General features: G+C 39.0%; 6 protein-coding genes across 6 annotated transcripts; 3 read left to right on the forward strand and 3 right to left on the reverse strand.

Moving 5' to 3' along the window:
- Positions 1 to 538: 538 nt before the first annotated feature.
- LOC145906515 (uncharacterized) lies at positions 539 to 2,047 on the reverse strand. The gene is made up of 2 exons (XM_082993947.1): positions 2,025 to 2,047; positions 539 to 1,728 (listed from the first exon to the last, which is right to left on the reverse strand). The coding sequence occupies exon 2, from the start codon at positions 1,712 to 1,714 to the stop codon at positions 1,124 to 1,126; it is 591 nt and encodes a 196-aa protein (XP_082850073.1). The 5' UTR covers positions 1,715 to 1,728; positions 2,025 to 2,047; the 3' UTR covers positions 539 to 1,123.
- A 1,595-nt stretch (positions 2,048 to 3,642) lies between these two features.
- Positions 3,643 to 8,274, reverse strand: LOC145907357 (rhodopsin-like). Its single transcript, XM_082994775.1, has 7 exons — positions 8,060 to 8,274; positions 7,558 to 7,697; positions 6,928 to 7,084; positions 6,179 to 6,321; positions 5,048 to 5,271; positions 4,617 to 4,773; positions 3,643 to 3,728 (listed from the first exon to the last, which is right to left on the reverse strand). Exons 1-7 carry the CDS (start codon positions 8,272 to 8,274, stop codon positions 3,643 to 3,645), a joined length of 1,122 nt encoding a protein of 373 aa, XP_082850901.1.
- An 869-nt stretch (positions 8,275 to 9,143) lies between these two features.
- On the forward strand, positions 9,144 to 11,693 carry LOC145906227 (large ribosomal subunit protein bL27m-like). The gene is made up of 4 exons (XM_082993652.1): positions 9,144 to 9,277; positions 9,711 to 9,839; positions 10,340 to 10,410; positions 11,312 to 11,693. Exons 1-4 carry the CDS (start codon positions 9,211 to 9,213, stop codon positions 11,513 to 11,515), a joined length of 471 nt encoding a protein of 156 aa, XP_082849778.1. The 5' UTR covers positions 9,144 to 9,210; the 3' UTR covers positions 11,516 to 11,693.
- A 1,042-nt stretch (positions 11,694 to 12,735) lies between these two features.
- Positions 12,736 to 16,287, forward strand: LOC145907358 (rhodopsin, GQ-coupled-like). The gene is made up of 6 exons (XM_082994776.1): positions 12,736 to 12,965; positions 13,624 to 13,763; positions 14,553 to 14,715; positions 15,114 to 15,256; positions 15,589 to 15,818; positions 16,135 to 16,287. Exons 1-6 carry the CDS (start codon positions 12,736 to 12,738, stop codon positions 16,285 to 16,287), a joined length of 1,059 nt encoding a protein of 352 aa, XP_082850902.1.
- Positions 16,288 to 17,469: 1,182 nt separating this feature from the next.
- LOC145905306 (dipeptidase 1-like) lies at positions 17,470 to 22,456 on the forward strand. Its single transcript, XM_082992467.1, has 10 exons — positions 17,470 to 17,585; positions 17,857 to 17,977; positions 18,358 to 18,499; positions 19,319 to 19,451; positions 19,647 to 19,797; positions 20,057 to 20,108; positions 20,390 to 20,566; positions 21,248 to 21,332; positions 21,698 to 21,773; positions 22,223 to 22,456. The coding sequence occupies exons 1-10, from the start codon at positions 17,516 to 17,518 to the stop codon at positions 22,452 to 22,454; spliced, it is 1,239 nt and encodes a 412-aa protein (XP_082848593.1). The 5' UTR covers positions 17,470 to 17,515; the 3' UTR covers positions 22,455 to 22,456.
- Positions 22,457 to 22,582: 126 nt separating this feature from the next.
- On the reverse strand, positions 22,583 to 23,896 carry LOC145905307 (hydroxyacylglutathione hydrolase, mitochondrial-like). The gene has a single exon (XM_082992468.1). The coding sequence runs from the start codon at positions 23,893 to 23,895 to the stop codon at positions 23,047 to 23,049; it is 849 nt and encodes a 282-aa protein (XP_082848594.1). The 5' UTR covers position 23,896; the 3' UTR covers positions 22,583 to 23,046.
- Positions 23,897 to 24,160: the final 264 nt, after the last annotated feature.

The raw sequence follows: 24,160 nt of genomic DNA on the forward strand, positions 1-24,160 counted from the left end.
AACCCTGCAATTTAGGAGCAGGATGTAGTACTTTTTCACTGACACTATCGTTCCCTTCTATCTTCGTAACGTTGTTTAACCTCGCAAATTAGCATTTTGTCTGGATTATCATTTATTTTTTAACTTTAATATTAATGGTTCGTAGGCTACGCTCTTTTCTACAAGCAGATTTTGTGAATTGCATACAGATGGCCATTGTTTCGACCTATGCTGTAACGTCTCATCAGTGCAGCTTGGTGTCACTATGGACGATTTTGCCGGCTAAACTGCACTGATTAGACCTTATAGGTCGAAACAATGGCCATGTGTATGCAGCTCACAAAATTCATATCATATGGCCCCATGCGCAATTCTATACCCATTGTTGCAGTGTGATTGTAAAAACTATTAACATTGCTTTTCCTTTATCTTGAAAACAATCTATATGGGAACAACAGCGGTAGTGATTGTGCAGTCTTGTAATTACAAAGTATGGCGTTCAAAAACCGTTACATCGCACGAAGCCATGTAAATTTCATGCAGGAATGTGGAAGCTGTCAAGGGTTGTCACTCGTTTCTGAAACGCCTATGTTACCTCCCTCATGCAACGTTAAACGGCAAGATGCAATCGATGCGAAAGGTGTTTTTGACCGATACCTTTGGCAACAAACCGAGCCGAATCAAGCGCCCACAATCTGTTTTATTTAAAGTTGGTGAATTATTAAACGCGTGGCTTTTTGCAGCCTTCTGTTCGCACGTGCGGAAAGTTATCAAAACGATTGCAGCAAAGGCCAGGGCCCAGGCCGACTTGGGCCGCTGGCGCTTTTGGGAAGCAATAAATTATACATTGCTTAGGCATCTCCACGTGGTATATATCTTGTAACAGTTTCTTAACGTTGTAACAATAGAACATGTGGTTGAAGCAACTTTACGCTCAAATGATGTCGCGGCCATAATGCAATACTACTTGCGAGCAACTACAAAATTAGACTTTAGATGATAGGATTTTTTAGCATTACAAATAACACAATACGTTAAAATTTACTACTTCAATTTGTGTGCGCATTTGATTTGAAATACGGGGAAGACGAAAAGAAAGTAAAATATAACCCGAAACTTCACTAGTTCACCTTGAAGGTCTTTTTTAGTTCACTTTGAAACTCTTTTTTGCCGGTTGGACGAGCCTTATCTTTTCGCCTGTGATATTTGACCTCACTGCTTCCACGTTCTCAAACGTCGTGCTTGACGTTGCTTGTGGCTGGACGAGAATGATTCGACCTCCATCGTCTGGCGTTGAACTTGTTCCTGGCAATTCCTGTAAACTCTCAGACGGCGATTGATCTGTGTGATGGTTTTCTATTGAAAGCGCACTTTCCCACATTTTCTTTGCCATTACCGGCGATGCTGGCGAGGCCGCCATTGATATTGTTGCGAATGTTTCAAATGCCCCGCCGCTAGCTTTGTCCATTTTTTTGAAATACGGCAATTTGAACTCGGGTTCTATTTTTTCCTCCACTTCGTCCGTGTTTTTACCTTTTTTTGCAGCGGAACGCTCAATTAAAAATCTCGTGCAATTTGCTATGATCTTGGCTACTATGGCAACTACCAGTGCCATACTAAAAAACAGCAGGATTTGCGGTGCAGTCGTGTCTTCGATCGTGTTGTACGAAGTGACATTGGTTGCTGCTGCGAGGGTCGTGTTTGTTGTTATTTGGGTTGTAGTTGACTCTGCCATGGCTATCCTACAAACTAAAACAAACACATAACTTCATACTGGGGAAAATAGCTATAACTTTATACATTTTCTCGATTGCTCATTTGCTCTTTAAAACACAGCGATGCCTTTATGCACTGTTAGTACTTAAATTAAACGATTTTCCTGTATCTTACAATAAATTAAAAAAGTAACTGTCAAAATGCTCATAATTCTTGCCTTTAACTTGGACTGCCACTGGCAGCAGATCACGCACGCTTTTTTCACCTTTTTGATGGCCTTCGCAGTATTATATCCGTGAAGCAAGCTAGAGGCTTACGATTGTACTTACCTTCGATGTCGAAATCATTCCATTCCACAACGCAGCGCGTAACAATGGCTAAGTAACAATGCTCATTTGTCCACGCACAGTGGGTACTTGTGAAACACGATCTAAGCTTGATAAGGTTTTAAAATGTCAATACAGTAGATATCTACTTTGTTTCAAGTTGTCTGCGTGCTTTGAAAAGTTATTACATGCCCAAAGTGTCACAAAGACATCTCAAAAGTTTTTCAATTTCCAATAGCACTCACCATAAGTCTAAAGCTGATGTGTCCTATTTGCAAATAAGTGTCGAAGGCGCCTTGGAAGGTTTGAGCGGAAGTATGTTATCTTAAATGTAGCACTGTTGGCAGACTGCGTGTTCCCTGTATACTTTGCAGACACGCGATCGGGCTTACTGTGCAGCAGGTACGGGTAGCGTTTCGCAATATTCATTGGCTTAGGGCAACGGCAAAACCAAGATAAAGTTTTTCTACGTAAAGCCATCAAGTAGTCGAAAACGAAGTGCAAAAATGAACGCTAACGTTACAACTTGGGCGTATATGTTTTTAAACCATTTAGCCTAAATTTGGGCGTAGTACGCCTTAACATTTAGCTTAAAATAGGACGTAGTACTTGCTAACACTTAGCTCAAAAAATAGGCTAGCTTAAGCATTTTCTGCGGTATGGAAGAAAGTTTTAATAACGGCCTAAATTCGCCCAAATTTTCGCGTTACGGCTAAATATATGAAATTGGCCGTTTCTATGGCAACCCCAGCTAAAATGTATCTCTTAAACAATAAATTTTTATGACGTCATAGAGGCACAATGGAAAAAGTTGAGTTTTCCTCTCGCGGGTCAAAATTTATCAAAAATTTGCAAACACATTTGTACAAACTATCCTTGTTTGTCGAAAAACCACGCATGGAAGCAAAGCAAAAGTCAAAGGTTTAAACGCATAGTAACCACATGTTGGGCCAAAAACAGCAAGAGTAATTAAACGTTTCCCCTACCCGGCACCTATTTCGTGAAGTGCTACATAAACAAAGCAAATTCAGGACACAAAAACACCTGGAGTGCGCAGCACAAGGTCGCAAACTCATAGGCAGTGATTTTTGAAACTCGAGGTCATGGCGCTGCTGTGCCTCTGGATACAAACATATTTTACTCTTAACAAGGTTCAAGTTGCAATTGTATCTGATTCCGAACAACAATTTCATTTCTTGCAACTGGCCCCGTATGGCGGTGAGGTCAGACGCATTAGGGTAGCCACGGAGAGAGCAAAGGTCCCATGGCCCCCTCCCAAATTGGTAACTTCAGGATTCGTGCCCAGGACACCCAGGGTTCAAATCCTGTTGTGGTAAAAAAAAATTAATATTTCGAGATTTGTGGCCAGGATATCCTAGGTTCAAAAAACGGTTAAGAATTATGTTGTTCCAAATCTCCAAACTGTGGCCTGCTTAGTGTTTAAATATATTGATTTGCCGTCTTCTTGTGTTGTGATTGGTGATGCGATGTCAACAGCATATTTGTATAAATGTGTAATTGATTTAAAGCAGCCCTTTTGCACAAACGATTACGTGCACAAGTCATCAACGCATTTTGTACAAACGAAACAAGTTGGATTGGCTCAAATCGGGCGCATCTATCAGTCATCAGTTTTTCGTATTTCCGACATGACGATACTGATAGCTTGCATCCTCGTTGATCTCGTGTATCCATCGTGAGAGGAATCTGAGCAAAAAGCGAATGGGATTAGGAACATGGGATTAACATTTTTGCAATCATCCACTTGAGAGCTGCTGACAGGTATGCACACCTATAAGGTCCTATCAGTGCAGCTGGACTAATAAGACCTTGTAGGTCACAACAGTGTACACTATACTGCTTGCAGATCTCAATAATTACTTACTATGACTCTTTTGAATATATTTCTCTTGAGCGTCATAAGTTGGACGATTTAATCAGCCCTTAATTATACAGTTAGGTTTAGTGCAAAAGCAAATGCACACAGGAAAGAATATTCTCGCGAAAGGTTTTTTGACAGCCGAGAATCAATTAATTGTGAATAGATTTTAGCACGTCTCACAACCTCATAATCTCACATCGAATACAAACGATTGTGGAGTGAAATGGTGCATGTTTTGCTGTAATCTTTTGAGGCAGTGCACTGCCGGAAAGACTCCTGTCACTCACATTTCTCGGCGAAGAACTATTTTTGTTCATATTATCGCTAATGAGTTTTTGCCGGACGCCTAGCAGCTCCAATACTAAATTGACTCAACGATATGACCCATTGTCACTATGTAGTCTGGTGCTTGTAACGCGATCACGCCCAACAAATTGTTGCGTGTGGTTTAATGAGAAGTGCAAGCACAAGGTTTTGTCACCATATCGGGCGTTGATTGGCTATCATGGGTTCGATTTTCAAATTTCGGGACTTTTAAGTAGCTTTTGCCATTATCCACGAAATATTTCTACTGGACATGTCCTCTTCAACCACATTCCAATTTGGCCGTGCAAGGTTGTTCACATACATACAAGTGTAGTTTATCACAAACCAAAATCGACGTTTCCTTTCCCTGACTACAAAATTATTTTTCCAAGAACTTGAAAACTCACGCAAGTTGTTATCGGTTTGCTGGAGGCTGAAGAAACCAAAACACGCAGAAAATTCATGTTTGAAGTCGGGTTGACTCATGATGTACACCACGGCGTTGAGAATCGTCGATGACTTGGCCAGGATGAACGCAAACGTAGACGCGATTGGCGACTGCGACTGAAAAAAAATGTCTAGTGTTTTACGAAAACGTTTGTGAAACAGGGTTTTGAAACAGCGTTGCAGAAAAGAGCTATATGACATAGGAAATTCCCCGCTATTTCTGCGGCATGTGGTTTTTACTTAATTAAATTTATAATTTAATTTTTGCACCCATACCGGTTCGTATGTCGTAAAAGTTGCATCTTCAGTGAAGTTTCAAGTAAAAACAATCAAAACTACACGTCTAAGCGTGAGATACGATGTCAAAGAATTTGTCACAAAGCAAAAAAACCTGATATATCATCGAGACGAAAATGACCGCTGTGAAAGGAGTCCAGGAAACGCAGAAGCACAGGATGGACTTGAAAGCAGCCACAGCCAATATTTTCTCCCTCTTGTCGATTTGGTTTCGCAAATTCCTGCTTGTCGTGCCAGACAAACTGCGGATCTCCTTCCCGCTTCTCGCTACCGCTTTTAAGATGTAACCATAGCAGTAGCAAATCCTGATAATCGGGGCTGTAAAAAACGAGTGAGTTCCATAAATCAAAGCTGAAAAGCACTTGTGTGGTTATGTAGGCGTTAGGACAGGCCTTATTGGAGATTCCATACCAGTGCAGGTGGTCTATCAATAGCAAGAGGTGGCCCATCACACGAACACCATTGGATTCCTATTGTAAACTTATAATTTCATATGATCCCCAAAAAGGGTCTTGCACCTACTTAATTTCCACCAAGGGCCCTGCGTTATGGTGTACGATAATATGTTTGGCATACGGAAGGATTTTTGCCAACATATTCTGAATTTTACTCTTCAAATCTGCGACAGTCGGCGGATAAGTATTAAATGTCGGGAATTTTGAAAAAAAAACAACATATTTTACCCAATAATGACTATTGAATTAATGTAATATTTTATAATTTTGACGCCAAGGTCAACAAAACATTTCCGAAACGTTCCAATGATTGGGTCTCAAAAATTGTTCATGCTCAAGTTGACTGACATGAATCGTTATGATAAACTCAATATATGCTCAGCCTACTGTGCCATATGAACCCATTTCAACCCTCATGCTTCAATACAGGTAAACTTGTGTGTCTATCATCCAGTCGATAAAATGAAATGAGGTGCTAGCGTTCATGCGATTTACTGTCAATTTAACTGTACGATTCAATCGGATAATCCACAGAAGCATTTAATCCCTTTTGCGGGCGCATGAACACAAATTAATTGGCCTTTTGGCGAGCATGTACAATTTCGTAACAGGTAAGACAAACACAAAATCGATACTGTTTCAGAGATGTTGTGCACCGTTGTATTCGCCGGTGTGTCAGTTGTAAAGCAAATTTATTAGAAAGACAGTATATTAAAAACCCCGTCGCAAATACCCCGACTTGCTACTCTGTAATTACAAGCAACGCTCACCTATGTAACCAAGGCTTGTCATGAATAAAATAAGAGCCACTTCGGTTCGTTGATTTTCAATGTAGTTGAACGAGCAGCTGATCAAAATTCCGTCTGGGGCAAATCTACCCAGTCCAATGGTTGGCAAAACAGCCAAAGAAAACCTTCAACACAATAATAAACACAGCTGGAACGGCAAAATTTATCCAAAGATTTTTTTCCTCCAACACACAATTCTTTGACATACATAGCCACGGTAGTCTTGCAAGTTTTGCTTTTTACGTTTGTGGTATGGATCAAATATTTGTAACGCTTTTAAATAGCCACAAACAGCACGAAAACGTTTATTTCTGCAAGCTAAAATCAGTTAGTTTTCTAACTCAACACCAAAAGGGTTTGAAATTGTGAAAAATGTCACTACTGCCTGTAGAACGTCCTGTAAACAACTGAAGGCCAGCGGAAGTAAACGTTTCCATGCTGCTTGTGGTACACAGTATGCACGGGCATCCAGGGGGAGGGGCAATGTATCAGTGACAACTTTTTAATTTTAAACCCATTTTGCGGGAATGCTTAAAAATGACTCCCAGAATCAATTGAAGAGAACTTTTCAATAGAGTTACGCAACATGTGTGCTGCACCATTACCCGAGAAAGCCTACCTGGATAGCAGGTAAATCGTCGGTAAAAAAGGTTATGTTTAATTATGCCATAAGAACAGCTTAATTAAAATACAATATGCATACAGAAACATAATAGTTACGCAACACTCACGAAATTATCCAGATTAGGAGAATGGACGCTCGCTGTTGTCGAAGCGACTTGCTTCTCATCAGGACGATGGCGTCGTACCTTTGGTTCACGACAGCAACCAAGCTGCCAATTTGAGCAAATGCGAACAGGCCTCCAAGAAAGGCGGTTATTTCGCAAGCTACGTGTACAGAACAAAAGTCGTTTCAAAATTTATTTCCATTTCGAGTGCAAAATTGCATTTTGAGGAGTCAATTACTCATTGTTGGAAAGCATCACATTCAAAATTGAGATGCCGTTACCTCAACAGGCATTATAAGTAAACGTGGTTCGCATCAAATCAAATCGAATTCCTTTAATTTTGCACGCGAAGTTAGTTTCTGCGCACATTAGCTTTACTACGTGAATTGGCACATTTTACTACGCACATTAGCCCATTAGTTTTACTAAACGCACATGAGCAAACGCAAAGCACAAAATGACATGGGTACCGATAAAATCATAAGGGTTATCGAGTCAAGCAACTGCGATGCCCTTACATACGTCATTTTTTAAATAAACGTAGGCTAGCTGCGTAAAGAGAAATTGTTTGGCGAAACCAACATTTTAATTAGACAGGCAGAGAATAAAGATATGTTTTTGTTTCCAAGTTACCTGAGGATCCGGCACTCCAACATCCAGCCAAACAAGCATGTAGCATCGTCGGGAAGTTACTTATGAACATTCCGAGGCCGGACAACATCAAGGAAAATATGTTGATGTTGAATCCGTTGCTATTCCTGCTTTTGTAACGTCTAAAAATAAACAGACTGCCAGTGCGACAATAAGAAAGGCTCTTCCTTCAAGCATGTTTCAAGAAATTTCAAGCTTATGTAAGTGGAACGTGATGACGTAAAGATGGTCGTAAAATGTATCGAGCTGCTAACGTGTAAAAGATTATCACCCAATGCAATCAAAAACACTTAGTCGAATTTCCTGGATGTTATTAAAGCGTGTGATATTTTTTAATTGGAAAAACTTTCTGCATTTACAACAAATAAAAAAACTTAAATTTCGAAACAAACTGCAACTGCCAAATCAAGCGTACCTGCAGTTTTAGTGATTAATTTTTGAGTTGTGTTTAGATATACAATATAATAACTGCCTTTTAACTTACCTCAGGTAATGCTTCACAATTACCAAATGCATCAGAATGCAAATCAGGCCGATGAGAACAAGAAAAGTGCCGAATGCAGTATACCAAGTCTTGTTGATGAGGTTTACTTTTTTCAAAAATTCCAATCCCCTATTTTCAGAGCGAAACATATGCACCAAATCGCAGCCGCATGCAAGTTGACAATTCGTCGAATTTTGCAATACAAGCTGTGCCATTGTCTCCTGGTCTGCAACAACATCCACACCTTCCGGCTTATACTGGAAAATGCTGATAGGTACGTTGCCGATGATAAGATTCAAGAAGATCGATACAGACAGCGCGTCACTTACGATTGTAGTTCTTTGCTTGTAAAGGCACTTGTTTAAGTTTTATTAGTATACCAAGTTGTTTAAAAATTATAAAGTTCTTCAATTTACATTACAAGTTTCAAGGCAGAATGTTAAATTCGTCACATAATTGTTTGTTGACTAGTTCGGCCAAACAGCATCGGAACTAAATTTGAACCACTATTCATTTTACACCAAATTTCCACCAAATAGTTGGCGTCCACAGTATAATAGAATGCTATGGTTAAACATGAAAGATATGTTGCAAATTGCAATGTATTTTTATCGCTTTTATATGTTTTCCGAAAATGTTCCGCTAATTCAAATGCATGACCTGTTTCCAAATAAGGACGTATGCATTTGCTAAAAAAGACTTTTCAGTTGTTGTGCTGATAATTTGTACAGTGGAAACTAAATGAACCTTTGGACCGCTCTGAGCATCCAATTTTCCTGAAGCGGATCTAAATCTGAACCCCGCCAGGAATACATTGTACGACCTTCGAATCGAACCTAAACCGGATAATTTTTTTGAAGTCTAAATCTGTATGACAAGTGTTTACCTTGAACAAGTTAATCAAAGCTAATATGCTGACTATTGTTAAGCTGACGTTTCGATTCGAAAACGGCTGTAAATTGGATTTGTAGTAAAAAAAATAGGTATACAAAAGCGTGTGAGTCCACGGCCAAAAAACGTGCACCAAACTCACAATTCACACAGTGTCCAATCATGCGCGACAGTATATAGTAACTACGTTTGTGTTCAGAGTTCAAGCAAGTAAAGTTCTGATTGAATGTTGACACCGAGATTTCAATTCCAGTTGCAGAATGAATATAAGTGAACACGTTTGGTCGAAGTGGAAGCAATTCGCAAAGCTGCATATTGAGACATCAGGTACCTGCAGAGTTTTGAGTTACTCTGCGGCCCTTCTTATAGTTGCACAAATGTTACAATAATGTCATTCCAAAAGAGAAAAAAAAAGTTGCGTTATCATTAATAAAACTTACAGAAATAAAATTGGCTATCTGATGTGTAATATTGATAGTAAACGTGTTTGTAACGACATAATACACTTAATGTAGTTCAAAAGGCATAAACACCGATCAAGCGTAATTATCCCAATTGCAATTTTGAAACCTGGAAATACAGCAAACCTTTTTCGTCAAACGCATTTATTTATGCAGCTTTAATTGAAAGAGCAATGAAAATTTTGATCCAACACAGCATTTTGTTGGGACACCTCTTGTCTACAGGGCAGCTTGGAAAAGCTGACAGCACTATTATCTTGCTTTCGCTACACATTTAACATAGCTTTTGCATAATACAGGTATCAACCTAAGAGTCGCGACTGCAACAGTTATTCCAACACGTTGTGCGGGTACTGGTACCAAAGGTAATACACAAAATGTCAGTCGTCCTAAGAAAAATCGATCCAGGGGTTGGAAAGTGAATGATGGTAAGTGACTTCAAGGCTGTAGTTGTGGAGTTGCTATTAAATTGTCATTGTTGTTCAAAACATTGTAATTTTATAATTTTTCATTTATACTAATTTTTAAATGACATGTGGGCATACAAAATGGAAATTGCAGAGAGTATTTTGAATGCCATGTAGGATAATTTATATTGTTACTTCATGTTTTTAAAACTGGTGCACTGTATACATATATGTAATAGATTTTGGGTCACAAATTTACATATATGTAAAAGTCTTTCAGGTTTCAATCATTCTATGCCATGTTGCAAAAAATGTTAAAATTTATTTTGAAACACAATGCTAATTTGTAATAAAAAGTAGGTGATGTAACAATTTTTTTAAATGCAATTTGCATGTGTCTGAAAATGAACTTGTAAATAGTAATGGGATTTCAGTTCGTATAGTCTGCGTACACTCCAGCAATTAAAGGCTAACTGCACATGTTTATACTTGCATCGGCACCCTCACTGATTTATGCTCAGGTGACCGGGTACACAGTGGATATCTCCTAGCAAAGCAAATTCACCATTACAGATGGTTACCTGGAGCTAATGTAAGTAGCGAAAATACATTAACTTTTTAGCATTTTGTAGTAATTTGAGAAAATACATTTAAGCACATTTAGGAAAATAAAAATATGGCAAAAAATGTTGAAGTAGACTTTTAAGGAGTAAACTGATCCCTGGAGTTTTTATGGAGATTAATTGGCTAACGTAGCGAAATGTAAAACAAATTTTTTGTTTGGAAATCAGTTACGTTCGGAATGTTACCTTGAAAAAATAAAATTTTCAACTTTCGATAGAAAAATTCAAAAAAAATTACATTAATATTTGAATATGATATGTATGCTATGTCATACCATAAAAGTTCAGCCTGTGATCTATTTTTGTGTGAAAAAAGTAAGCCGCTACCGTGTAAGGTGGCCGGGTAACCCGCGTTTAAACTTTTGTCAACTGGCGATTTTTTTTTGGCAAATAACATCCCTCTGGTTCATTAGCCTGGGTTGTGAAGCCTTTAAACCTAATGATCGAACATATACAAGTAAGCATTGTGCTTGGATTCACTAAGGATCAGTTTGAAATATTGAAGACCTGGGTGACAGATGAAAATCAAAAGAAAACAACACGTGGTAGTACAATGCCCCATCTGGCGGAAAAATCGAATTCGTATAGATTTTATAAATATTCGTTCAAAAGTGCAGCAATCAAATGTGGGCATTGTTGTGTTAAAAATGATGGATGGCCAAGCAATAAGGACGACATGTGCCATGTGGAAAGTACCGTTTTTTTCAGATGAACAGACAGTAATCCTGACCAATTACGTCTAAACCTACTGTATTTTTGCTCTGAACGAAAACTTACACAACACCGTGATGTAACACGATTTCGCCACCTGATTCAGTGGCAAAATTTCGTAACCACCTCATTAAAATACGTTGCGTAAACTTCCTTTAGGTGGTTGCTGGCAGGAACAGGTCCCTCTCAGCCACATGCACTGGTACTATACGCTTTACAAAGGAGATTTACATTCCCAGACCCAATTCCAGAGAAGCGCAGAAGGCAATCTCCCTACCCCGTGGCGCTCTGCTGTACAAGACATTTATCAGTGTGATACCGGACAAGGAAGTTGGCCGATTTAGATTGGTCGAACGAATTTGACCGCAACATTTTTGTTGCATTTTTTGACTGATTCGAAATTTCCGAGTGGACGCACGCGGTTATAGCGGATTTTCTTTTTTCGATGTCACAATTGTCGCCTAAACTATTCGTGCTCCGTTTTTTTCGAATAAGTGTACGGTATTTGGGATAAATCGTGCCGTAAATAGAACAGAATATACTGCGGCACACCGTCTACTCATGATAAATGAGACCAATTCTTTGCTGTTACGTTGAAAAAAGTTGGGAACCACTGACGCCACACATTGTTCATTCTGGGCCAATATTTTATCAGCTATGAGCTGGTGGATATTCAGCTATTTTTGCAAAGGAATATCAAGCCTGGCTCTCAAGACGTCTGCGGGGACGAAAATTGTGAAAAATAAAATTAATAAATAGACTGAGGTAAGATTAAATACCTGAGGAAATTAAATACATTTTCCGAATTTTAACTGCGAGTTTAAACTCAAATCGTCCATTCTGCTTGCGGCAAGGTCTAAACTTACAGCAAAGCTTTAATCAATCACTTGCATTGGTTTGAAAAATATCATTTTAAACGTAAACGGTATATTTAAACTCGATGAATTGATTAGGTTAAAGTTGGCAGGCAACCTTCAAATATAGAGACCATTTTCTGGGCGCTTTGCACTGCAAGCTATGGACATAATGAGGTTCACCGGGTCTCCACTATTGTTCACACACAGCAGGTGCATGGAAATGCCTCAAATCATGGTGTACTTTACACCTAGTTAATACCTCTTGTCACCTGCTAGTTCGCCAATTGGCGGTACAGCAATTCAATGCAGCAAATAAATTCTCCATCGAAACGAAACTAACGAATATTGATTGCGTTTTGACATAGGTGACATGTCCAAATGTCCTGTGCCGGTCAGTGCCGAGAGTACAATTGGAGCCACAAAGTGAAGCGTAATATTGCAAGTTCGAAGTTTTTCATTACGGTGTTGCACAAGAAAGTGATTGCGTCGTATTTTGATCACATGGATATCTCAGAGACCGGGTTTGCTACTGCTGATTGTTATTCTTGAATCGCTTTAAAAAAACATCAAATGTTTGCGTTTTTAACTTCAACGCAAATTGACGAAAAGTTTATTTAGCGATTTTTTGTGTCTCTGCGTTTGCATTTTACTATTTGCATTTAGTCAACAATCCTCTGTTTAACTTTATATCCAAAGACACAGTTGTACTAAAAAGACTGATAACATATGGCTTTATCTGAAATTGCCGTCCTCAGTCGTTCTGAATACAATTGCACTCGGAAGGACAAGTTTTGTGAGTTTGCTTCCATGTACAACTCGCCCTATGTCGGGGAACAAGTTCTTTTGAAAGCCAGGAACGTCTCTCTGCACTGGTTCAGTATATTTGGCATGGTTACGTGTATTGTTGGCATCATTAGCTCCACCACCAACCTCCTAATCCTGCTTGCATACTACAGGTCAGTACTCTTTTATATGTCACTAATTTGATTAAAATTGTGAGAATAAAGAGCCAACTGGCTAAAAACGTGAACACGTTTTATTTATTAAAAACGTTTCGGCAAATACTTACCATCATCAGTTAACAGATCATTGTTTTCAGCACTATGGACCACACCATTTAGAGTAAATCAGTTATTAATGTGCCTGATTAAAATTAACTTAAATGAATTTTTTTACGTTTGGCGATGAAAACTTCAAGTGCTGTTAAATTGTTTAATCTTGATCTCGGATCGCAAAAACTGTTCTGCGAAAGCATTTCGTTTTCTTATCATTTACTCCAGTTGTATCTGCTGTTTGACATCCTATAAAACGAGCAGGGTTCTACTACTGTTACGGCGAATGTCCAAGCAGCTTAAAGTCCGTTAAAACGACCAAGTGTAGCGTACTTTGATAAGCAAAGTGGAGCAAATAATATGAATTGTGATGGCCCTTGCTTCGACTTTGTCTCGAAGGTCTCATAAGTGCAGCTGGTGTAACTATGGACGACTTTGCTGACCAAACCGCCAAGTAGTGTACTTTGTTAAGCCTACGGATATAGAAAACCATCTTATTTGCGGCGAGGAAAAAATTTAATTTGAATGGTTTTTGGACTAAACTAAGTGTACGCGATTGCAGGGTCTACAGAACCCGATCCAAGCGTATTAGGAATCTGCCATTACTTTCCTTGAGCGCTTCTAACATTGGGATGTGCGGCAGCAACATACCACTGGCAGTGTGGTCTTGTTTCAACTCTGGATGGCCTTTCAGTGTCGAAGGTAGGTTAACCCACACCATAAAATTAGGTCTAATTCCAGTGTTTTAAACCTCTTTCCTAATGTGGCCCAGAATGATTGCGATGATGTTCTAAGTCAGTGGTTCTTAACCGGTGGGAATTTATAAAGTTGTAGGTGGGTGAATTGTCGGCACCAAAATATACAAAATTAGTTGCAAGAGAAATATTATATTCTGTATCACTTTGTGTCGCACATTTATTGGCATTTGTATGTGCGAAAAAAGGTTAAAAACCACTGGTGTATGTGCTGGAAGCACGTGCCATGTGTGCCCGATGACAGAAGTTAATGCAGGATTTTTCCTGACCAGAACGGTTAACTTTCGAATGAAGGGCGAAATTTCCTAGAAAGCTGTTACGTTTAATAAAATTCACCTTCAATTGGATTCTTACTGGCGAGAATTATTTTTGATGAAATGCGTTCCGGAACTTTTCCGTTGTCGTTGAATTGAAAATTTCAATGATTTTTTTTAATATTTTTAAGTATTTAATAAGCCCAAGGTATAGTATGATAGACATATAGAGCAGACGTTTTGAACAACGCTATGTTCATCATCAGTACTAACTGTAATTCCTAGAATACTATGCTATGGCTTTCTTGTTCAAATTACTTAACTCCATGTATTTAAATATTTAAAATATACCTGCTGCTCTTCTTGCACAAAATTAACGTTCTTTATTGTTACGACGTTCCGTCTGCCAATCAGCGAGGCTTCAACAGTAGTTTCTTATGTTTTTTAATATTTTGTACACAATTGTATGTTGTTGCATGCAGTGTGTCGCTGGCAGGCGTTTTTCGGTGGATTGTTCGCATTCGGCCAAATAGGAAGTTTGTGTTTGATGGCTGCCCAACGAGGCCAGTCCTTTTCGTCTACGGAAATTTATAACCCGGCTCTAAAGACTCAAGTCATGTCTATGTCTTTTGTCTGGCTGCTTGCGTAAGTGCGACATTTTATTGATTTTAGATACATGGTTTTCTCTGGAATCTAAAAAATATAATTGGCTGTTAGTTTGCGCAAGTCGTGAAATTAATCGCCATGTTCCTTGTGACATCTTCTTTTATGTAAGCCGGTTTAAAATGCCCCATGCCATCAATAAGCGTTTTGGTGAAGATAATAAGTGATACTGACGAGGTCTTGTTGCAGGCGAGATAGAAATATCAGAAAAACATTACGACAAATGACCTGCGTTTTTTTCTTACGTAACTTTCTTACATAACTAAAACGATTTCGAAAAGTTGCTTTCGAGTGAATAAATCAACCTCATTTCACGCCAAATCAATAGGAATTGATGACAATATGGATTTTATGTCAATTACATGTGATCGTATTTTCAGGGGTATGCTGGCCGGGATGCCGTTTCTTGGCATAGGTGGTTATGTAATGGACGGAATCATGTTGAGTTGCTCTTTCAATTACGTGGAACAGGCTCCAGGCAACGTGGCACATATGGTGTTCATGATGGCGTTTGGTTTCATAGGTAAACGTAGAAAAAAAGAAATTGTTTTAACATTAATTATTCGTGCGTTATGACAAAACGTACATGCGGTACAATCCTACAAATACACAGTTTTCCCAGTCTTAATTTCACAACAGGTTCTGATTCCGGCAGTGCCTCCCAGATATTTACTTTTGAATTCTGTGAATTCTCACCGTAACAGCGTTTCGGACCGTTCCGACTTACTTTAGCACTGGCAGGCAATGAAAGCGCAATTCCTTGTTTAACGGAATAGAAAGTAACAAATCCCGTCATTCTGCAACATTTTTGCAAAGTTCGCAATGTAATCCACGCGTTGCGTTCGTGTCGTGCAGGCCCTTTACTTTGGATTTCCTTCTGCTTCGCGCGAATCATACGCAAGACCAGGAAGCACTTCTTCGAGAGTTCCCCGACACCAAAAGGAAGGTCAAACGACGAAAGAAGAATGTCGTCACGGAAACAGGAGATTGTCATCACCCGCTGTGCGGCCAAATGCGTTGTCTGTTTTCTGACCGCTTGGACGCCTTACGCAGTGATATCGACGTTTTGTTTGGTCACGGGGCGGGTAGGTGTAGGTCCAATATAAGACTTTTGTAACTCGTTTCGCCATTTCTATTAAGGGTGTAAAGACTGAAAACCTGAAGGCCGCAGTTAATAACATTTATCATAATATTTTAGCTGCATGCAGTTGGCCACTGTTTCGACCTATAACGTCTTATTATTGGATCGTTTATCATGAAATTATGAACTGTACAAACAGGAAATTCAAACTGAGATTCACCACAACTAACTTTCAGCACAGTCAGTGTTAAAAACACACACTTGTAGCAAGTTTAAAACCTCTCTCATTGTGAACAAACAAAAACGCATTGTTTTCACAGCACGTTCATCCCGCTCTCCCATCCATGGCTTCCGTCGTCGCCAAATGTTCAACAGCACTCAATGTCCTCGTCTATGTTGGAGATATCCCTGTATTTTACAGGAAATTGGAAATTCTTTTTGGCACTCAAAAAATAAAGGGCAAAGGTCTGTAAACCAGAGCCGTCCAGAGAAATAAAATTACCGGTGCGAGGACCTTTTTAAAGGAGATCAGATGACATTGTATGTGGAACCCAGCTTTTACGATTGAAATCCTTTAGTTTTAAAGCTAACAATTGGCAAGACGAACAAGGGCCTATAGGTGCACTCAACTCATGTAGGATCTATACAGTGGACAGACAGAAAGTACTGTTGAAATACATACTTACTTAAACGATTAAGTTGACCTAGTAGTAAATACAACTGTTTCGCAAATCATTTCTGAATTTTGTAACCTGGTACCTGACAGTATTCTGGCTGTGGACTCTCATTTGGTAAATTTGCCAAGTTTTTCCAATAAAATTTAATTTCGATTTGAAAGCTGGTGTTTAGTAGATATTTTAAAGTATTTATGTAGACAACCCTTACGATTTGCTATATACGCACCAATTTATAAGAATACATGGTTGAAAACCTCCACCTTGAAGCATCCAAAGGGTGTAGAGGTATTATTTGTAAACTCGCATAAAGATAACATTTTGAAAGTTTGGGAACTTCTGCAGTTGCCTTCTTTGCCATGCAAACAGAAGCAGCGCCGATCTGCGCATGTGAACGAAGCTCCACAGCGTCGTTTATTCCGCCTGCATGTTTAGAACGGACTGAAATTTCGACGAGTCATGTTACACAGCATGGTTTAATTACTTTTATTTTGCTGCAGTGTGGTAGGCTATGGGATATTATCAATCACGTAAACGGCAAACTTAATAGCTACAAGACAGCGTTGAAGAAACATGAAATAATCATTTATTCACAAACAAAGGATTAATTTTATTGTGGCATGGTTTGAGGTATAAATACCGACAGAGCCACTTGTTATAAAAGGACCACTTTGCATCCAACAGACAATTTAGCGCACGTGATTGAAAGAGATGGACAGGCAAATTTTAAAAGGTTACAAAACAACTTTAAATTGCAGTAACTCACCAACACAGACATAGGCTATATCCGTGTAGAAAATACAAATCGCTTGTATAGAAAAAGACAGACTTCTGCTTCTTGCGCAGAAATGCAGTGTCAGATATATTTCATGAGCAAGCTCAGATCGTATACACCAAGTTTTGCCGTTTCACTGCGATAGTTTGCGAGCTCGACAACAACAACCACAACCACAAGCAAAGACAATGCTTTATTTTTTGTTAAAGTTTTTGCGCGTGTAGTTATTATCACTAAACAACAACAAGAACTATGACGAAAAGTTACGACACGATGAGCATTCAAACCATAAAGTCCAACAAGCGTTTAATCATTTTTGTGGGTGAGTGCCTCGAGCGCATGGATGAGTTCTGCCATATCACGTGTCAAAAAAAACAATTTCGAAAAATCCTTTTATGTTTGACCGACAAAATAAGTCGTCAAATAATGCGGCAACAGTAAATGTCGTCTTGTTTATATTATCATGTGAAGCAATGTATTAACAAACCCTGTAAAAAATGTGGGACCAACCCTTTGTGTTTGTACGTCTTGATATTGTTTCGTAGAAGCAACACACCAGGCAAATGTCCCTCAAATACTATTTTGTAATCCAGGAGTCCTCTGTCTGGTAGCGGCCGTGGCAGTCGCTATCGCCGTACCCCTCACCATAAACAGCAGGAGCACCTCGTTAGAGAAGGCTAAAAAAATTCTCGATGAAGTACCAATTATTGATGGGTAAGTTCGGTTTGATTCAGGACAAAAGCAGGGGGAAATCCAGAATAATGCTCTATGGGAGCTGTAAGACGTCATCGTGACGCATCAATGTCGATTTTGGGCGCTTGACGAGGACATGGTCATACGTCAGACTTAAGCACTCTGTACTATAGAGCGATAATTATCGCAAATCAATTTTGAGACAATCCTTCGTCGTGGACCGAAGACCAATTGTTGAACTTCTGTCAAAATTGCCTGGTCTCCATTTAGGTTATTACGTACTTTAGGAACTATTTTTCTAATTTATGACTATGATTAGACAACTAGATCAAAGTCGTCATCGTAAACAATTTTGTTTCAACTGCACTGCAGTGTTTCCAATAATATTTTAATCTGCTCAGACACAACGACTGGGCTTGGCAATTCCGGAAAAATCTAAAAAATTCCATCGACGGCATCAGCTTGCACGATGACCTCACAAAGCTTTACAACGATTCGCACACTGACATACCTCGACTTCGAGAAGGGAAAGTTGGTGCTCAGGTTAGTTCAACTTTTGCATCATTTTCTGTTTATGTGACACTTACGATGTCTATCAGCAAATGGGTTGTTTATCATCAAATAGGCTGCTGCGGTGGGTTGCTTTGCAATAAAAGGTTGCTGTAAAATGCTAATACCGTAAGTGAGACAACATGTAAAACAAGTAAGACAACATGTAAAATGTGAAGCGACCCCGTCAATCCACAGCTGTTGACATTGGCGAAAAGCACGGCCATGCGATTGTTAGTTGGAATTTTTACGAAGTAAATTTCGTAGAAATGATTGACTTGTCCGCACTCGTGTGTATACTTAGTGCTGATAGTAAGTCGAAACGGTAGGAATTCAATGGCTGGTGTGTCCCAATTAATTATGGGAAGTTTAGCATGTTTTTGAACTTATTCAAGAAATCTCCCCAACTGTATAAAAAGACAATAACTTACTTTTTCCTGTAAATTCAATCGTTCCGGCACATTTAACGCTGCGTACACTTGGTTTATGTTGCCTTAAACCTATTTTCGTGTTACATCATTCTACCGAATGTGTCAATGATTGCCCATTTAGCCAGAATCCATCGACGTATCATAAAAAAATTTCCATCCGTGCCCCTGATTATCCAGTATTGGCACAACCATGCTATGTTGTTTGTTTGATCCCATTCAAGTCAACGACCTGAAGCCTTAACCAAACACAATCCCCTGCAGTCCCAAAGACTTGCACCTAATGCTTTTTCGGCGAACAATGGTTTGCAAACACGGCATCAAAGCGCCCCCAACTGTGCCAATTGATTCGACCCAACTTTAAACCATTTCGCTGTGTTTGCAGTTCTGGGCGTGTTTCGTTCTCTGCGCATCTCAATACAAAGACGCGGTGCGTCAGGGCCTCGAACAAATCGACATGATCAGGAGGTTCACCGACGATTATCCTGACACTTTCGCGTTCGCAACCACAGTAGATGGTAAGTAAGTTATACATACAGGAGTTAAAAAAAATTTATTGTGGCTGTGCGAATTGAAAGCAGCAAATGAAACCAAACTACACAATTATGTGTTTCCAACCATATACCAAGAATCAGTATTCGTGGCCAGGATATCTTGGGTTCAAACCCCGGTATGGCCAAAAATATTATGTGTTTCGATATTTTTTATTCAAGAGATAAAAGCGGCAAACGCAGAGGGCAAGATTGCTTCTATGATTGGTGTAGAGGGCGGTCACATGATCGACAGCTCGCTGGCTGCCTTGAGAATGTTGTTCAAACTCGGAGCAAGATACATGACTCTTACACATAGTTGTCCTACTCCATGGTGATTATATGACTCATGACTTCCTGTCGTAAAATGCTGTGTACTGTATATGCATATACCTTAAATAGCCCTTCAATGGCCTTCGGCCAATTCCTTAAGCTCTATCTACTTTTTCTTAGATGAATTTGGCATTTTCCTTAAACTATTTCCGTTCCTTAGCTCCCTAAATTAGTGTGAATTTCCTTAAATTCCTTAGGTTCCTTTGTGTTACCCGTTTTACGATGTTTAAACACCAATCAAACTCAAAAAATATTTACAGGGCTGAAGATGCCGATTTATCCACGACTAATGGATTGACTGACTTTGGAAAGGTACAACACTCTATATTAATCCTGATTCGTTTGATCTAAACGAATTCGTCAGACAAATCGCATCCGGATTAACCGAGTTTTACTGTATAAGATGGATTTCTACCGAAACAAAGCAGTCAACTTATTATTAAGAAACGTGAATAAGGTTTTAGAAACTTTTAACACCAACAACCGTAAACATTTCACATACGGAAAGTTCGACCGCTCCCAAATTCGCACGAAATTGCCGACACTTTTGAAATGTGAAACGCCCAGCATCATTTGCTCTAACTTTATTTCAGCGCGTGGTCGGTGAAATGAACCGACTTGGGATGCTCATCGATATTTCACACGTGAATGACAAGACCATGAACGATGTGCTCGACGAAAGTGTTTCCCCTATTATTTTCAGTCACAGTTCCGCCAGGGCTCTCTGCAATCATTCCCGGAACGTGCCCGACTCGGTGCTGGAAAGGCTGGTAAGAGTTTGATACGGGTTTCGTGTAGGTGGACGGATTTGTTCAGTAAGGACATAAAACGCTGGGTGGTCTTGCAGCTTTTGAAAGTGCTGTGTAATGGTGTGCTACAGTCTTACGAGCGTTTATGCAAACACAGCATTTGAGGTGGAGATTTTTATTGAGGGAACGCCGGAATCGATCAACGCCTACCTTCACAAAAGGTTTTGTATGGTAGCCTAGTTCTGGAATCTTTTTGGCAACATATGCTTGCGTTTTGTTACTCTGTTTCTCAAAATTATTTTTTTTCATTCTTTTCCGGTACATCTGAAAATATCAGACCTGTCAATTCAACGTGTCTGAAAAGAATGAAAGAAACTATATTTGAGGAACAAAGTAACAATACGCAACGTATATATTACCAAAAAAATTCCAAAAGCTCCATATCCTTTTTTGAAGTCAGGAATTGATCGATTCGAAGCCGCGCGTTCCCTCAATAAAAATCACCACCTTAAATACTGTGTTGACATAAACGCTCGTAAGACCTCAACCCATCATTACACAGCACTTTGTGCCAGGGTTATGTGGATTTGCTTTTGTTGAACTTTTGGCATTCTGCTAGTTGCAACGTAAAAATGTGCTCGTAAAAGCCCTCATTATGTCGTGAACCACGGTCGTTTTGCAACAAATGTTTGCCGATTTCAGCCCACAAACAAGGGAGTGATTATGGTGAACTTTTACAACACTTACGTTACATGCCGCGATGACGCAACGACAAAGGACGTGGCAAGTAAGTCTGTGAATTTACTAAATTTTCTACTCCGGGAGTAGTTATTTCTACATTTCAACTTGTAATTTTGACGTTAAATTACAAAAACGCTTTGGTTTTGCCTTAGTTTAGAAACCGTGAAATTTTGAACTATGGGTTTAACTCGAATGCGACAACACGCTGTGATTTTGTTTCTTTTTGTCAGCGATCAGAATGTTTCCAACTTTCCTGCTCATTCCATTTAAAAATAGAATCCAAACAATGCGTGTTGAACTTCACTGACCTAAATGAAAAATTAATGTATAATATTCAAACAGATTGTTGGAAAATGCTGGTTATTTTGACAGCAAAGATTTTTTTGATGTTAAATTCTTTGTGCCTTTCAGATCATTTCGACTACATCAAAAACATAACCGGGGTAGACTACATTGCAATGGGCGCTGATTACGACGGAGTCACAAAGTAAAAACAAATTTTGAAAAGCAATAACTTTAACATTTGAACTTAAAATAATCCAATAGTAATTTGTTTTGGTTGAAATTTTTTTGAATTCTTCAAATCAAAGTAACTCTCTGCTGCTCTCTAGCGAATACGATTATCTTGTTGTCAAGTAGGATAAAGGTCTGCTTTTCAAACAACACCCGACACCTGTTATTCTGCTTTAGCCTTACTTACGAGAAACTTTCTTACAGTTGGACTTTGCAATTAACCATTGACTGATTGATGAAATACCACATTCGAAAAACGCGAAAATTTACCGATAATTCGCCCGAAAAACCTTCAAAAGCGTTTACTAGTCTTCGTAATCGCTGCAAAACTTTCTTTTTTTACAAACTTTCCAATCTGTTTTGCATGTAGGACTTGTTCATTTTATGTTATATTTTTGCTTAATCTTTGATTATGTTGTGCAGAGTGCCTACAGGATTAGAAGACGTCTCCAAATACCCGAACATCATAGCAGAGTTGATTGACAGAGGATGGTCCGATGAAGAACTAAAGAAAATATCTGGACAAAACATCATGCGGGTTATGGCTGCCAACGAAGCGAAAGCTAAAGATCTACAAATAAATAATAAGGCTGACGAAACCTGGATTTCCAACTCTGAAATTCCAAGCTCTAACCAGTGCAGATCTGACAATTAGAGACAAGATATTTGTGTCTTTGTACAAAGTAGCATGTAGTACTTTCCTCTGATATGAATCAAGCAAAGCGTATTTTTTGGAAATGTGGGTAATCAAGTCATATCTTATCTGTCAATTCAACAATACAATGTGAATACAAACACAGCACTTTATTTGCATTTTGAATGTACATGTTATGTATAGTAAGGCGTTACATGGCGAGTGGTTTTAGCACCTTATTAACATGTGGTATTTAAAACAAGGGTATTATTGCCTTTGGATGTAATAAAGCAAATAATTACAAGACCTCATGGACTAAAGACTATTTAAAAAGTAAACTTATAAAGGTGTTTACCAGTTTTTCTCAAAAATTTTAAGAACAGTGCAGCAAAACAAAGTGTTCTTTACCTGTCTGCTATGACATCATAAAATATGCACAGATACTATTAAACCATTTTTTGGTGGGAGAAAAATAAACAGCTATGTAAATTTTTTCAAGATCTTTGTACTCTCATATTCAGTAATTAATGTGATAATTAATAAAGATAGAACTAAACTGGGGAACAGATTTTTTTCATGCATATACAACAAGAAAACAGGCAGAACAAGCAAATTAAACTTTGGGCCTGAAAGAATTCTTTTCATTTCTAAGGAACCCCATGGTTTCAATTCCAGACTTGGTACAACATCTTTTCTGTACTGACAAATCATTTACTCTCATGAAAGGGTTGTATAGTAGTTCTTCCCCAATTGTAGATGGTATTGTGGGAAAACCATTTTCTCTTTGTTTCTTAGCCCACTGCAGCTTGTTCTGTAGTGTCTGATTGTCAGGGTCCACAAAAGCTGCATATCTTAAATTTCCAAGACTGTACTCGTGGCCGCAATATACCTTGGTATCAGCAGGAAGAATACCTAATACATCGACCAGTGCTGTATACATTTGCTCGGGGGTGCCTTCGAAAAACTTGCCACAGCCAGAGAGAAAAAGTGTGTCCCCTGTAAATACAATAGGACTCTCACCACCTTCGACAAAATAACAAATGTGGCCAGTTGTGTGACATGGTGTGAACAAGCATTTCACAGACAAGGAGCCAAACTGAAAATTTGTGCCATGAACAACTTTTTGAGTGATCCCTTCGATTCTGTCATCGCCAGCATAAACCTTCAAGCCTTTGACCTTTGAAACCAAGTCCTTGTTACCACCAGCATGATCCCAATGATGGTGTGTTGTAAAAACGGTCGTCAATTTCACATTTTCTTCTTTTGCAGCCGAAATAATCTTGTCAGGCTCAACTGGGTCCACTGCAGCCGCTTGCTTGGTCGTATCGTCAACCAAAAGGTACATGTAGTTGTCATCTAACGCCGGAATAATTCGGACTTTCATGTTCGAGAAATAAGAGATTAGTTCCTTTGAATGCCAATGCAGACTTTTGCTGAGTAATCGTGCCGACAATATTCCCATTGTCGCTGAAGTGCAGTCATGCGGAAAGTTGTTTACCTTGCTTTACGCGGGCACTTAGATCCGATCAGCGCACTGTTTCCAGGCTGTTTTTTAATCCAAGTAAATTAGTTGGTGCCAACCTCCACGTACCCAGATACACTTTATCAAATATTGACAACGGAACAATAAAATTTAATTTATTATCAGTCAAAAAGACAAACATGCCTTCAAACCGCGCACAATTTTTAATTTATTAGCGAATACAATAGAAAAGCAAAAAATAACG

The sequence above is a fragment of the Ascidia mentula genome, chromosome 6, assembly GCF_947561715.1.
Source record: "Ascidia mentula chromosome 6, kaAscMent1.1, whole genome shotgun sequence".
Lineage (NCBI taxonomy): Eukaryota > Metazoa > Chordata > Ascidiacea > Phlebobranchia > Ascidiidae > Ascidia > Ascidia mentula.